This window comes from Protomyctophum bolini (genome assembly GCF_963924005.1).
Source record: "Protomyctophum bolini genome assembly, chromosome: 7".
Taxonomy (NCBI): domain Eukaryota; kingdom Metazoa; phylum Chordata; class Actinopteri; order Myctophiformes; family Myctophidae; genus Protomyctophum; species Protomyctophum bolini.
The window spans coordinates 35,146,590-35,162,662 of record NC_137868.1 but is presented as its reverse complement, the minus strand read 5'-3'; the positions used below and the strand labels follow the sequence as shown (position 1 = coordinate 35,162,662).

General features: G+C 40.7%; 1 protein-coding gene across 8 annotated transcripts; it reads right to left on the bottom strand.

The window, feature by feature from the left end:
- Positions 1-4,357: 4,357 nt before the first annotated feature.
- On the bottom strand, positions 4,358-13,757 carry LOC308318178 (uncharacterized protein). 8 transcript variants are annotated; one of them, XM_080767610.1, is made up of 7 exons: positions 13,627-13,757; positions 7,725-7,973; positions 6,787-6,863; positions 6,505-6,613; positions 5,352-5,428; positions 5,031-5,131; positions 4,358-4,527 (listed from the first exon to the last, which is right to left on the bottom strand). In XM_080767610.1, the coding sequence occupies exons 1-6, from the start codon at positions 13,676-13,678 to the stop codon at positions 5,066-5,068; spliced, it is 630 nt and encodes a 209-aa protein (XP_080623736.1). In that variant the 5' UTR covers positions 13,679-13,757; the 3' UTR covers positions 4,358-4,527; positions 5,031-5,065. The 8 variants fall into 8 exon arrangements, with proteins under 8 accessions (XP_080623736.1, XP_080623737.1, XP_080623741.1 ...); XM_080767611.1 differs by having other exon boundaries at positions 5,057-5,131; XM_080767615.1 differs by having other exon boundaries at positions 5,031-5,120; positions 5,383-5,428.
- Between the last annotated feature and the right edge of the window lie 2,316 nt (positions 13,758-16,073).

Here is a 16,073-nt window from a genome sequence, read left to right as displayed (position 1 = left end):
TTTATTGAATCGGGTGAAGGCTTCATCACCAAGCCCCAAGAAATTGCTGACTATTTCAACATATAATTGTTGTATAATTTTTAATAATTGTTTTTGGAAAAGAATGAGGACGGAAGAGACTAAAGAATAAAAAAATATATATTAAAAATAAATGAAAACAGTAAATGAAAAACCAAAAAAGACAGGTATTTTTGATGAATCTATCATGGTTAAAATGGAGTTTGAAGTTACAATGAGTTGATATAGGAAGGGGCCGGTTCAGCTAAAATGAATATAATAAATAAATAAAAAATAAATATCTAAATACTGAATCGAGACACTTAAAAACTGCCTGGGGTGTTCACATAAGACTGAGTAGATGATGAAATGTCCAAAAGTTTTTTTGCATATAGTATGTTGAAGTATTAAAACATATTGTGGTACTCCTCAGGGAAGTTGCCAATGCCTAGGACCTTTATTATACTCAATAATTATAAATGATATGCCGTATAAATAAAGAATGCTTGCTGTGCAATTTATGCAGATGACACAACAATATACTTTTGCAGAGAATGGTACAGACCTGAGCAGTATACTACATGATGAGGTCATGCAGATCTCTTAATGGGTTACTGAAACTTACTATTTCCAAAACAAGACAAATGTCTTGTTATGGACCACAGATAAACTGTTTCTTTGCATTTCATATTGAACAAATTCAGGAGGCCAGATTGCTGGGTGTTCCAATAGATGAAAGACTTTCTCGGGCCACTCACATTAATAACATAGTAACGAGTAATGAGCAGAAATTCAATCATAAGAAGGAGTAGCCTCGCATAGTCAGCCTTCGCCATGCATATTGCCCCCGGCAGATTAAGTCTGGCTATGAAAGACTTTCTCAGGCCACTCACATTAATAACATAGTAACACAAATGAGCAGAATTTCAATCATAAGTGAGGACGCAAATTGTGGCCGGAATGAGATGATGTATGAGAGCACCCCTCACTTCACATGGGTTACAACTACTTATACAATCCTTTGTTTTGTCACATATTGACTATTGCCCAGCAATCTGGTCAAATGCATCTAAACAAGAACAAAATAAAATCCAACTATACCCAACATAGATCTGCGAGACTAGCTCTACATTGTTCATTTAGGACCGGTATTGAAATAATGCATACCGGTAATTAATTGTCATGGATGAGAATTGGTGCACTAGCTTGTAGTTTGATTCTGTTATAGTTTGTTTTTTGAATCTATACATCACATAAACCTGCTCATCTGTCTTCTCAGCTGTTGCTTGCTAGTGATAGTCACATGTAATAATAATTATAATTCTGGCCTGTGTGGAAAATTAACTGGAAGTTGCATGATTTCAATTCAATTCAGCATAGAAATGTGGAATTGACTGGATGGGTATTTGACAGGGCAACAACCACATGGGGCACGTGTACTGTGTGTGGCCTCAGGAAAAAATACTGAGTCAGCAGTGCTGACTGCTGAGTCACTAATGCCTCAACTCAATGTCCAATCGATCCTTTTTCACTGAACTCATAAGTACAGTTCATCAGTAGGTAATACAGTATATGAAAACAAAATAAAATCCAACTATACCCAACATAGAGCTGTGAGACTAGCTCTGCATTGTTCATTTAGGACCCGTATTGAAATAATGCATAACGAATTGTCATGGATGAGAGTTGTTGAGAGATTTGCAACAACGTCAGATGAGCCCCCTCTACACCCCAGGGGGCTCGTCTGACGTTGTTCCCCCAAAATACAAAACATTGCACGAAATGTGGAATGTCCTACCAAAAGACACAAACTCTTTTTTTGTCATAGTTTTTGACTGCTTGTTGTGTTTGGTTTATAGTTGGATTTTATTTTGTTTTCATACAGTATATTATCTACTGATGAACTGTACTTTGTATGTGTATGAGTTCAGTGAAAAAGGATCGATATGACATTGACATTGCATTTGTGACTCAGCACTGCTGACTCAGCAATTCTTCCTGAGGTCACACAGTGGTGCATGTGTTTGGTTAGACATACCAACAGTCCTACAGTCATACACAACCTACCCAAAACCCTAACCGCATACACACGGACGCCACATTTGATTTTTAACCCGTTAACCAGGTTTAACCTGCCACGCATATCGGGAGCAGGTGCAGTACGTAGGTCAGACTAGACTGGAAGTTGCATGATTTCAATGTAAAAGTCATAAAATCATAATTCTCAGTCAAAGTTGTGTTTTTGTTTTACTATACATGTATTGGTACCCTGTGCAATGACAATGAAGGCAAATAACATGCCCCAAATTGGTTAAATGATGACTGATGTCTGATGTCTTTATATTACAGTGCATTGATATCCACGTTACTGTATGATATCAGTGATGTAAGTGTGCTAGATTATCAACCTGTAAAAAAATAATTGTACATTTATTTAACTGTGTATTTGACTGAAAGGCCAGTGACAATGTAATGCCAGGACATGTGTTGGCCCTTATTTTGTTTTGTTTGTTTGAATTGTTAGGCCTGCCTTAACAATTAGGGGCCGGTGTGTAAGGGCCAAATGAGTATTGATGTCAAGTGCTTTATGTAACCATGGGGTGGCGCTGTTGTTTATATAAGCGTCAAATTCACGGGTATGGTGAGGGAGGATTGACCCGGAAGGGCAAAGGGCAAATGTACATTACCACTGCGTACGGTATATCTATTCTACGTCCGAGCATAGACATGGCAACGCCCCGCCTAAATCTGATTGGTCTACCGACACTGCCCTTCTAGCCTCCATGGTCTCACCAGACTGACCTCCGATACGCGAGTTTACTCCGTGGTGGGAAATAATACAAGTACAAGAGAATGGCAGCTTGATTGGCACGTGCGACAGTAACTTGTAACTTTAGTTTTTGTAGAAGAGGCAAACAAATAAGTGAAATAACTAAACTAAACTTGTGCCGTTTGCTTTGATTGAATGTATGGTTGGATTTGGCTGTGTTCTAAATTAAGGTGTTAAACTAAATACTCTAAAAAAGATAAAGATCCCTACAATAATGTTTTTTTTTTTAACAATATATTTATTGCATTTTTTGACAAACAGACAATAAAACAAAACAATACATAATACAGACAATACAATTACTTAAAATGAAAAACAAACAAAAAACAAAACAGCTACAATAATGTTTCAAGTTTACACATGTATACAAATAAACAGGCCAACGGCATAAACAATATTTTCTTCCACAAAAATAAAAGTTACTGTCGCGCGTGCCAAGCTGTCATTCTCTTGTATTATATTGCACTTGTATTACCATATTCGTATTTATTTATTTACCACCACGGAGTAACCTCGCGGCAGACTATCCAGTCTATCCTTATGTGCCACAAGGCACGAAGTGGATAGGTAACAGGTAACAGACTATCCAGCATGTATCTTCCACCTCAGAGGAAACTCTGGTAAGGCCGGCAGTGTCGGTAGGCCAATCAGAGGCAGGCGGGGCGTTACCATGTCTATGCTCGGAGGTAGAATAGATATACGCGTTACCACTTTCAAATGGTGTGAAGCGAAATGTTTGTCAGTTTCAGTCTGAAATATCCATTGTCTATAATCTGTTCTAATTATGGTTTGTTTCTGGAATCATAACATAACATGGCTCAAACACAGGAGGAAGCTTCCTTTTTCTATGTAATAGTATTTCTTTTGTGTTCTGTAAATGCCTTTTATCGTGCATTTTGTTGGTGTCAAGATTATCATGCATGTATAATGGTACTAGTCAGTGCATGCCACATATTAAATACAAAGACTACAACCACTCATGAGATTGTTATTTTCTGATGCAAATTAGGTAAGAATTCTGTATAAATCAGCAGTTGTTAAACCCATTACCTTTTACAAGAAGTACAAGAAAAACAGCTGAGGCTGGACTCTGTGTCGTTATCCTGTGTTCTTTCACTCATTCTGCTACATGCAATATGGTTTAAATGTGAATCTAAACCTTATTGTGAGGACATGATATTCCACTCCAAGAACGCCAAGAAAGCTCCCAGTCTTGGGAGATGTTGGATTGACATTAGACAGACAGTATTCTCCACCACCATCAATTGTTTTAGGGAATGTCTTTAGTTACAATGGTGTTTCATTCCTCCAGTAGAGTTCCAGAGACTTTGACAATCTATGTCAAGATGCATTGAAAACTATTACCGTTGCTTGTGGTGACCATACAGCATCACACTTTGGGTTGGGTTTTTCCTGTCATCTGTGTGAGTGAGTGAGTGAGTGTGTGCGTTTTGTACAGTATGCATACTGTTGATTGACTTTACCCAAAAAGACATACAGTACATTCAAATTCAGATACATATAAAAATTTTCAAATTTATTTAAAAAAATACATTGATATTGTCATGAAATATCCTGTATGACCCCGGATGATCAGAGCATCTAGTTTGGTTGTCTGCTTCCTCTGATGTGGGTCTGTATAGTTGAAGGTCAGTAGATGAGGTCTGTCTGTAGAGCAGAGACAGGAGTTGGTCTGTTTGCTGCAACAAATACAGGATGTATGTGTTATAAATATTGTACAGCGTATGTCATCTATCTATCTATCTATCTATTCAGCACTAACAAGGGACTAAATTAATTTCGCTCCTATGCCAGCAAAATGTGGAACACCCTACCAACAGTCATTAAGACATGCAAATCCCTTGACTCCTCTCGCTCTCAAAGGGCATTTACAGACGGCTGCAATTCAGAACATGGCCCCCGTAAAATCTGAATCCCCACCCACCCCCCTTTCCCCTCACTATATGTTTTTATTTATTTATTATTTATTTATTTTAATATTTTTTTTTACCTCTATGATGATTTCCTGTTTTTGGCTATATAGAAGTGTATATTTGTACGTCACTAAATGTTTTGATGAATTGAAAACGGTGGGCTCTATTGTCAGCAAGTGTAATGCTTTATGGTGTCGTCCACAGTTAACAGTTTTTGTATTGAGTTGTGTTGTAAATGTACTGTAATTCTGTTAACTGTTAATAAATACTTGTGGTGTTGTGGTTGTGACGTTACCGTGACCGGTCATAGGATCTGCTGAACAGCCCATCCCAACAGGACACTTGCAGTTAAGAGACCAATTTCTGAAGTCTAAGAAGAGGACGACACAAGATTAATTGATGAAAAAGAAACATAAAAAGAAACGATATTATGGATTGGAACTAGAGCAAAAGAGCTATAATATAAAGTAGCCCATTATTTGTTTCTGAAAACTGGACTTTAGAGAAATGGAGGATTTCCACAGTCAGTGGGGGGTAAAAAATGAATTTAAAATTTAGAATGACATCATGTTACAGTGATGTGAGAATACCTTTTTGATACTGTATGTTTGAGGACTTCCACCAGTCGGGTTCGGCTCAGTACTGTCATCCTCCAAGGGTTTCTCCGCTAGAGACACACACACACACACACACACACACACACACACACACACACACACACACACACACACACACACACACACACACACACACACACACACACACACACACACACAACCTATTTAAGGCCCGGCCGGGGACAAGGAGAAGGTTGGTGTTGAAGGAGCGGACCACATGAAGCCTAGTATCCCTTTTCTAGGACAAATATTTGGCAAAAAGCATTGTCAAATGCACTTGTTGACACTGTTGATGGCCACTAACGAGTCTTTTAAGCACCTTAAACCTGGTGTCCCTATTTGGGGAAATTGCTGCGCTCAACACTAGTATTAGGGTGTCAGTATAGCACTGTAGGTTTCAGTAGCCTTCTATCGAACGATTGCTGTGTAGACTGTGTCAGTACTAATAGTACTAGTATAGTGTGTGTCTGTGTCAGTGCTAAAGCAGTACAATATACAGCGGTATGTCGCAAAATTGCTTGGTCAGGCCAGGGTGGGATCTCTGTCGGTTCTCTGCTCTACATAATAATAATAATAATGGATTTTATTTATAACGCACTTTACATTCGTTAGAATCTCAAAGTGCTACAGTGAGCAAATGCAAAAGAATAAGAATAAAAACATAAGAAGCATTACACCATTAAAACCATCTAAGAAAAGGGAACACATCAATTTAAAACAAAAGGACATGCTATAGAAACGCTTTGTTAAAAAGGAAAGTCTCTTAAATGAGTCAACCGACTGTGGTGCTCTCAGGGTGGGGAGGGCGCCTGGGGGGCGGCCCAGCAGAAGGCCCGGTCGCCCATGGTGTGCAGGTTGGTCTTGACGGGTTTGAGGCGGTTTGTGTTTGAGGAGCGGAGGGGAGGGAGCGAGTGGAGGGTTGGAGGGTGACAAGTTCCTTGAGGTAGGCGGGAGTTGCCGTGGATGCACTGGTGGGTTAGCAGGGAGATCTTGTACTTACGTGTAAAGTGTCTTGAGACAACTTGTTGTGATTTGACACTTTGAACTGGATTGAATTGAATTGAATTGAATACTGTATCAGTATTAAAGTACTGCAGTGCTGCTGTGTCAGGAGGAGTGTTCTTACTGTAGAAGTCATATTCAAAGGTAACGTTGTAGTCGTAGTCAGGTGTAGTCCACTCTGAGTAGTCTGGTGCGGCCGTGGCGGCACTGTCACCATCCTCTGGTTCTGAATTCTAAGAAGAGGATGATACAAGAAGGAAAAAAGTAACATAAAAAGCTACGATATTATGGAAGTAGAGCATAAGAGCTACAATATAGTAAAGTATTTAGAGAAATGGAGGATTTCCACAGAAAAAACAGAATCTATAATTTAGAATGAAACCATGTCATAGTGATGTGAGAATACCTTGTTGTATGTTTGAGGACTTCCACCATTCGGGTTAGAGACTTCTTGCGTACTGTCATCCTCCAGGAGTTTCTCCCCTAGAGACACAATACAACACACGCACGTACAATTTATCATCATACTATAATCATACTAAAAGTGTCAGAAACACTGGCGTAGCTCCTCACTGCCTGCACCAATCACTCCCACTTTTCACACAGGCATTGACCATAATAATATGGAGGTCTTAACGAAGCCGTTTTTTTTATTTGACAAATGATTGATTAATAATTAATTTATTAGTGCATTAAAATTACCCATCCACTTGAAAATGCGAAAATTAAGTATTTTTCTCTCAGAAACTGTCGGATTTACAGTTACAACACTTGGAGGGGAGGTTCATAATATAAAAATGTATGTAATGAATAATTACATCAGTCGGCCTCATGGTGGCGCTATAACAGCCCACAGACCGTAGGTCGTAAAATCAAAATTTCACTTTCCTTGGATTCCTTGGGTCATGACACAAATCACCAATGGAATGTCCAATCCACCCCAAATTTCAATCAGCCATAGGGGTGCCGCAAATGCGGAAATCTCAAACGTTTGTTGCAAAAACATGCTTCCACCTCCATATTATTATGGGAAAAGTGGGAGCGATTGGTGCAGGCAGTGAGGAGCTACAGCAGTTACAGACACACATTCAGACAGACAGACATTCAGACATTGACTGAATTATAGTATGATGATGATGATATTTTGTTTTTAACCTATTTTACATGGCATAGAGTAGCAAAGGCAACCAAACAATTACATGGGATCCATGTACTGTGTCAGGACTACTAGTTTACTGTGTGTCTGTGTCAGTGCTAAAGCACAGTACAGTACAGTATACTGCAGTACTGTGTCAGTATTAAAGTACTGCTGTGTCAGGAGGATGTGTGTGGGAGTGTTCTTACTGTAGAAGTCATATTCAAAGGTACCGTTGTAGTCATTGTAGTCTAAGTATACATAGGCTGGTGTGGCCGTGACGTCACTCTCACCATCCTCTGGTTCTGAGTAGTCTGGTGTGGCCGTGACGTCACTGTCACCATCCTCTGGTTCTGAGTAGTCTGGTGTGGCCGTGACGTCACTGTCACCATCCTCTGGTTCTGAGTAGTCTGGTATGGCCGTGACGGCAACATCCTGTGGTTCTGACTCCCCCTTCACTGTACAGGAAAAACACACGCAAACAGGAAACAGTTTGATTTTACCTGTGTCAGTCAAAAATGCATTCTAAAGGCATGCTCCCTCTCTCTCTGTCTCTCTCGCTCTAGTAGAAAGGTCTGCCATAATTCTCTTACGTTATACAACACAGGTGTAGTATCATATCTTTGTCACCAGATGTCACTAGTTAGCAGCTACATGGGGTACAGTGTACAGTGATATTTCTTAGCTGTGACCAAACAATTCTCAGCCACAGGTTTCAGGTTTGCACTATACTAGAGATTTACTTTACATGCATGGTGGTAATTTTACATGATGATCACTGCCATGATGTGCCATCGAGAAAAATGAAATACATATCATCATCATTACTTACACACACACACACACACACACACAAACACACACACACACACACACACACACACACACACACACACACACACACACACACAGCTCCTTTGTGCAGCTATGTGAGAACATGTTCCTCAGTCTGTCCCTGAGCGGAATACACTATGTATGCACTGACAGGTCGTGTTGAGCAACCTGCAGTAGTGATAAGTGTACTTCCAGTACAGACAGAGCTATAGGGTTAATAAAGGTTATTGTCACGGGGCAACCCGTGCCCTATATACAAAGACACTTGAAACTGCTTTCTATAACATGCAAGGACTAATGTTTTAAACTTGTGTATGGAAAACTGTGTGTTCACTGATTGTTTGCTAATTGTCTCTCCTGCACTGCTGGTGGCATTGCTCTTGATTTAGGAAGGGGCCAAGTGCTATGCAGGGGAGGGGGGGGGGGGGGGTTACTTCTTATGCCTTGAGTATTTGTCATTGAGTGTTCATGCTTATTTATATTTGTTTAATGGTAACACATCTTTAGTATGTTTAGGTTACTTTTATACAAGGGATTATTTATGGCAGTATTTATTTATAAGTATTTATTGAGAAGAAAGGTTGCTAATTGCTCTGTGTCCTGTGGTATGATCCACCCCTATTTAAGGGAGGCTGCAGGGACAAGTGGGTTAGTTGGTTGTGGGCTTTAACACGGGTAACAGTCCTGAGGGAGAGCTACAGGGCCTTGGGTGACCCAGGTTTAACCTGAAGAGTTCTCATCCTATGTGATCTTGTTCGCCTAAGTATTTGTTCTGTTGGTCTATTGTTGGCCAGTATTTAGTTTGTGTATGTGAATTGCACTGAAGAAAACTGTCTGGAGGTTGGTGGAGGAGTTTGGGGAAAATAAAAGCCCTTAATGAACATTTCTGACTGTTCTTGGAGCCTTGGCCGTTCGGGCAACTTCACAGTTATCTTCACATTAGTCTGGCGTAGCGTAGCCAGCCAATTGTTCCTCTCAGAATGCTATCCTATACACCTCCCCAAATCCGGGTAATTTATTTGTCATTTCCGTTCATAAAAATATATTTTAAAATATCTTTAGAGCTTAATTTCCTATTTCCATTTCTGCTAAGATCTGCTAATATCGCATGGATGCATCTGGGACGTATCCTCAGTGATGTATCCCAACGTCGTCTGGGAATATGGAGGGAATTCAGTTGGAAAAATATAATTCAAATGTTCAGGACTCCAACGATTAGAGGAAAAGTGTTGTTGGTGCAACAACCATGTTGGAGGATATCTGGATGTGTGACTGCTGACCATGACAATATACAGTATTTTACAACTGTCCAAACATGGAATGTTTTGGGGATAATGTATGGTCATGTGATAAGCAAGATAGGCCTACTAAAGTGTGAGATACCGAAAACATTTGTTGTGCTGTTCTTGGGAAACTTGACACAGGATAATACACAAAGAAGATATGTAGCCTAAAGTAGTATTGGCAGCTAGCAAAAAAACTATTACAAGGCTATGATACAAAGTAGATCCTCCAATTTGTGAGCAGACTGAGGGACATTATTTGTAAACTCTAAGACTCTAAGACACTCTATTCCTTGAAAAATGTGAGTCTGAATATATAACCCAACAAGATGACACCACTAACAATGATGGACATTCATGAATCAATGGATTATGATACTTGATAATTTATATGAACCACTGTGAATGAAAATCTGCAAAAAAGAAATGTATTTGAAAAGCAGTCATGAACTTGTTTCAGAGCTTAAGGAGTCAAATGTGAAAGAGTCTCGCATGGTCTGGTCTGTAATTCAGATTCTATCAATAAGACCTCATGCTTGATGTGAAGCCAGCAGGTCCTGTCATGTTGTGAAAGCATCAGTTGGAGTTGTGTGATTTGTAAACCACAGGCCCCATGAGGCTGTGTAGTGTGTACTACCAGTGCAGACCAACAGTACCATGGGAGTTCAACACTGTGGTCTGTCTTATCATATTGTTGCTGTCTGGTGGAAACCTCATTATGTCCCAAGAGTCCAAGACTGTTACTTTTCAAGATTCAAGAAGTACTGTAAACTACAAGCTACGAGCTTGTAGAGAGGTTATCTCCATTCAGCCTTACTTTGATTGGTACATAAACCTTAGTAGGAATGTTATAAACAGGGTGTCTGTTCATTGTAACTGTCCAGTCGCAAGCTGAGTTATGAGTTAGAAAGGCACAGGCCATCTCTGTGTTCTACCAAATTTGGGATGTTGAGTAATATTTTTCATGAGATTTGCTCAATCCAATTATAACAATATTATTTTGGGAAGTTGTATAGCACTTCTGGAGTATGAGATATTTAAGTATCGCAACACAATGTGGGTGATGGAATTATTTTTTTCAGAGACTGTTTCTGAAAGTTTCTAACAATTACCATCTCACTGGAATTCATGAAAAGCTGAATAATTGTATTAACAAACCAACAGAAAAAACAATAAGGATTCATTTATACTGAGTAAGACAGTATTTATACTAGTAAGAGTCAGATCTTTTGAACATTTGGCTCTGCTTTTCTTTTTACCGAATGGGTTCCCAGATTGCTATAGGAGGTGTCATAGGAGGTGCGAGCCAAGAGCCATGAGCCATAGCTTGTCTTAAGGTGTATAAACCAAGCATAGGGTTTCAAGCCTGATGGGCATGAAACCTTACAAATTAGTCCAACACACTGTTATAAAGAGCTTTGAATAACAGATATTGTATATATTGTACAACTGCCAGTACATTACATGACAAGAAACATATGATAAAAAACATCTAAATAAACAAACATTTCCAATGAAGTCAACCGGCTACCCAAAATATTTATGAAAGAGCTAACCTATTTAGCTTTCGGGGCGCTATCCCCTAGACTTTATTGTTTGTTTAGAGTACTTTTAACAAACATTGTTTGCCAGCCAAGTCTATGGACTTTGAATGTTTGGGCAGTCTTGGCTCCAGGGGGGAGTTGAAAATGGCAAGGGGGCACATCTCATTTTGTAAAACAATAAGTACATTGTACAACTTAAACTGAGGGGGATGAATTTGAAACAGAGGGTGCCAGGCTCCTTCTGGCCAGCACTGGGCCTGGTTTAGGGCACTAAATGACGACGTGAGACATCATGTGGCCAATGTAGGCTAAATACATCTTGCGACTGATTTAGTTTTATATGATAACACACGGCATTCATGTCTCGTAATGTAGTGGCAGTGAATCTGCAATAGTGTGGCAGCCACGGTGGGCACCCCTCACTTCACTTCAAGTGTGATTTTTTTTACAGAACTGGGCACTGTTTGGGGGGAGAACTGGGCCCATTCCTTGTTTGACATTTGGGTCCACCTTGAAATAGTACCCAGTTCTCTTGAATTCGATTCAGCAGATCTGACTGATTGAGATAGAACTTCCAGCGTGAAGAGCATTAACACGCATTCCCTTCCAAGTCTGTGTTTTTTTTGTAATTTTGTATTCTTAGTTTTTGTTACTCTGTTTATCCTTTAGCCTGTTTCTATGTTTATTATAAAAAACAGAACGTTAAAAAAAAGTCTGCGCACAGGCGTAAGACACTGTATTAATCTCTCAAGAACATATTCCGAGCTGCCCTACTGAATCTGTCGGCAGGGGCATTCAGAATGTGTGCTGATACCCTCACAAAAAGCATGCAGTAATTCTGGTCTATAAACTGCCTCAGCCTGATGGAGGGGAAAGGAACAGGTTGGAGAAACATGTTCCTTCCACACGCTACGTCCAACCGGGGAAACTCCCCCCTGTCAGGAGAAAAGATGCAGCTTGGACTCATCATGCATAGACGGAAGCATGAGGTCAGTCCGTTGTTCTCCCTAGGCCGGTACATTTTATGTACACATCTGCATCTGCATCTGCATTATGTTTGTACGCGTTCATACTAATGTTTATACTTGCTACTACAACTTGTGTAGTAGCACAAATGTGACCAAATTCTGAGACTCCCAGTGAACCACTGAGATGACTCATCTCACATTTATACTGCCTCAGCAAACCATCCCAGTTTTCTATAGCCTATTTTAGAATTTCTCTAAACTTTTTGTGCATTTCTTTTTTCTAACCCTAATGCCTGTAGGCATGGGTGAAAGTGGTTAAAAACAAGACATAGTTCTAGTTCTGGTTGAGCAGTCAGTGCTTACTCAACAATGAGTATATCAGTTACCTCTGAAACATTCTATTTATCCAGCCGATCGACTGTGTCCCTGTTAGGGAGACAGGTGGTGACATGTTGGTCTTCTGCTGTTCTTTCTACACAATCACACCACTGCTGCTCCAATCTTTAGCGTAACCTGGCCCTATTTTCTGGGGGCGAACTTGATGCAAAAAGAATAGATCTACAAGCTCACAACACGGCACGTGAGATATTAGTGTACAGGGAAAAAAGGAGGGAGCCTAATATAGACCCCTGGGGTACTCCGGTCAACTAATGATATATTGTCTCTGTCTGCTGGAAATGTACAAAACTGTTACTTTTCAGGATTCAATTTCAAAATTACAAGCTCAAATTGCGTTGCTTTGCGCCACGTTTCAAACGTGTTGATCTGATACTTTTGATGCATTTGTGTGACACTGGTACGATCAAGTAGGGCATTAATTTAATTTATTAAAAAACGGTTAGAATATTGAGATATAAAAGCTGTAATGTGACGATGAATTAGATTCTCAACTCTGGTTCCAAACCCCAACTACTCCATCCACCGTCTTGATTCAATAAAGCCAACCAAAATAATAATAATTTGGTTGTATAGAACCAGGATTAGTATTCTTCTTGGATCCTTAAGGGCTGTATTTTGCGTGTCTTAAGTACCAGGTCTTATTACTTAACTTAAGACCTGGAGGTGTGGTCAATGCTCTTTGGCCACTCAGAATAGCCAAATGGCATTGATCACGCCCCCAGGTCTTAAGGATATAGGTTCTAGTATAAGATTGTACTGTGGCGTGTAATGTTATACAGTGTAAGTTTCTATGTTTCTATCTCATAGAGATGTTAATTTGTGTCTGTATGCTTCTGATATTCTGCAGTGTTTACATTACAGACAGCTACATACATGCAGTTCCTCTCCTCTCCTCTCCTCTCCTCTCCTCTCCTCTCCTCTCCTCTCCTCTCCTCTCCTCTCCTCTCCTCTCCTCTCCTCTCCTCTCCTCTCCTCTCCTCTCCTCTCCTCTCAAACAACATAGCAGCTCCAACAACATAAAACCACAATATAAATAGATATATAATAGAATAACACTAGCCAGTATGAAGCATCATGACTCACCTGAGGCCAGGTTCAGCAACAATACCCCTGTTACAAACACAAATAGTATCATTCTGAACACAAACACACACACACACACACACACACACACACACACAGTGCAGTACTGAATTCTGTTTAGGAGAAGTGTGTGTGTGGTGGGATAGAGGGGGCGTAGTCTGAGGAGCGGTAAGGGGCAGGGGGGCGTGTCCTCCCCTCTGATGAACTGAAAGTATACTCTTCTTGACAAATCCCAACATGCAGAAGAGCATACACGTAACTCTACAGTCTACACTGTCTGCAGGAGGCTACATTCTGTGAATGGAGGCAGAGTGGGGGTGGCAAAAAAGTTTCAAACACTTATCTATAACTTATCTATGATATTGACATGGGGTGATGAAATACAAATATGGTACTAGACACCAAGATACCTTTGAACACACATATAGGGCACTGAACGACATGTTACCATAGAATATACAGAGGGAGAGCAAGGAGAAAACAAAAAAGAAAGATCAGGTCAAAGGTCAGGGGGCCCTAGCTTTGGAAAACTAGAGGGCACCGGCATGCATTTGTGGGCTGGGGGGGTCCCTGAGGCAGTCTCAGACCCATGGGGACCCATATAGTCTCATTATCCGGTATAGCAGCAGGATATATGAAATTAGCTGACCCATACATAAGGTGCAAAAGTGACCTGAACTAAAGTGCAAGTGAGACAAGTAGGAGTCCTTAGATAATGTCTGTTGAGCACATCTATTAATGTGCTCAACGGATCTGAGTCAGGCCAAATGAGGTGATTGGTTTTATAGATGAGGAATGATAGGAATGACAGCTCGTTCAGTCTCTCAGTTGAGCTGTTGCTTTAAAACTCCTCTCAGGTTGATGAATGGTCAAAACCAAGCCCCTAGTAAGGGCTATCCAATGCTGCCCCTTCCTACTGGCGAAATGTGGAACTGCAGCACTTTCATGGAGGTGGATGGACGACGGACGTTCAAGACGTCATGTGCGTCAGCCCCGGTCCAGGATAGGCTAGGCTAAACTTCCACTCGCTCGAGCCATTGAGTTATAATTGTACTTCCGGCAGTCTTCCGGGTGCTTCAAAACGCCACTGAGCAACTTCTATTGAAATGAATAGCTTGGGAGCGGGGCTAGAACTCCGGTTTGGTCTCTATCCTTTATTACATTTATATAGCGCCTTTATCCAAGGCGCTTTACATAGACTGTGCATTACATTCACACACACATTCATACACCGATTGCGGCAGAAACCATGCAAGGCACCAACCAGCACATCAGGAGCAATTTAATAGGGGTTCAGTGTCTTGCTCAAGGACACTTCGACACTAAATCTGGGGGAGCCCGGGTTCGAACTGGCAACCTTGCAGTTGCCATCCGCTGTCCGGTCGGTCACTCTGAGCCACCGCCGCCCCCCTTTTGCGATTTAAAATAAAGTAAGGCCTTGGAGATCTATATCTAGTGTGCGGATGTTTCTTCCTTTTACTTGATTCTCGTCTTAAGGTATAAGATGTGCACACAATCCTCGAGTGAGTGGTAAAGGAACTTGACATAAAGCTCTGTCATAGAGCTCTGTCATACAGTATAGAATATAGATCACGGGTTCCCAAACAGTGGGTTGTGACCCAATTGTGTGTCACGGACATATTTTTATGGATCCCTTTATTTTTTTTGTTTCTACATTTTGTTTTTAATTATTATGATTTCAAAAATATTTTCAAAAAACATTCACAAAAAAAAGAAACGTGAATTTGATACATTTGAAAACACTTGTTTAAGAAGTAGCCTAGTAAAAATCTAAAAAGATCTGCTATTTTCACTAGTTTGCACCGGGCAAATGTCTAAGCTCAAAAGTTTGTAAAGCACAGATTTAGATAACTATAGGTTACTTTAGTAACCCCAGTTATTTAAACGACTGAGCGAGGTGAATCGCCCTATGGGGAGTGCCATCTCTGGCATGAACACACAGAATTAAACCATATACTTCACGAACAATTTCATTGGTCGGGACTTCTACCCGCCCATGGCATGATCACCCCTCCCACCGGGGTGATAACGTTCCACTCATGCCACACGGGTCATTCCATGTTAACCAGATTGGCTTCTGCTTAGTTAAGTCAGAAGGGTAGTCTTTCGGGCGATTCACCTCGCTCAGTCGTTTAAATAACTGGGGTTACTAAAGTAACCTATAGTTATTTTAAACTCCTTCACTCAGTGAATCGCCCTATGGGGAAATATAAACTCCCGTATAGCTACCTACCAGTTGAACAAGTCCCAACCAACGTCACAGGCTTTTTACCCGTGACGGCCAACCCAGGAAGCGACGTCTAAAACGGCATGAGCCATTGCAGACGGCACCACATCCAAGTTATTCGGCGAAAGTCGAGGGGGGCGACCAGCTCGCCGCCGTACAAACATCCTGAATGGGGACACCCTTAGCGAGCGCCCAGGAT

Bases quoted from the DNA above. Each gene is read 5' to 3' on its own strand.
- LOC308318178 (XM_080767610.1), bottom strand. From the start codon at position 13,678: ATGATACTATTTGTGTTTGTAACAGGGGTATTGTTGCTGAACCTGGCC. The intron at 6,614-6,786 runs GTATTCTCACAT...TCCTCTTCTTAG, and splicing joins GTCCTCAAACATACAACAAG to AATTCAGAACCAGAGGATGG. The intron at 5,429-6,504 runs GTAAGAACACTC...GTGTGTCTCTAG, and splicing joins CTTTGAATATGACTTCTACA to CGGAGAAACCCTTGGAGGAT.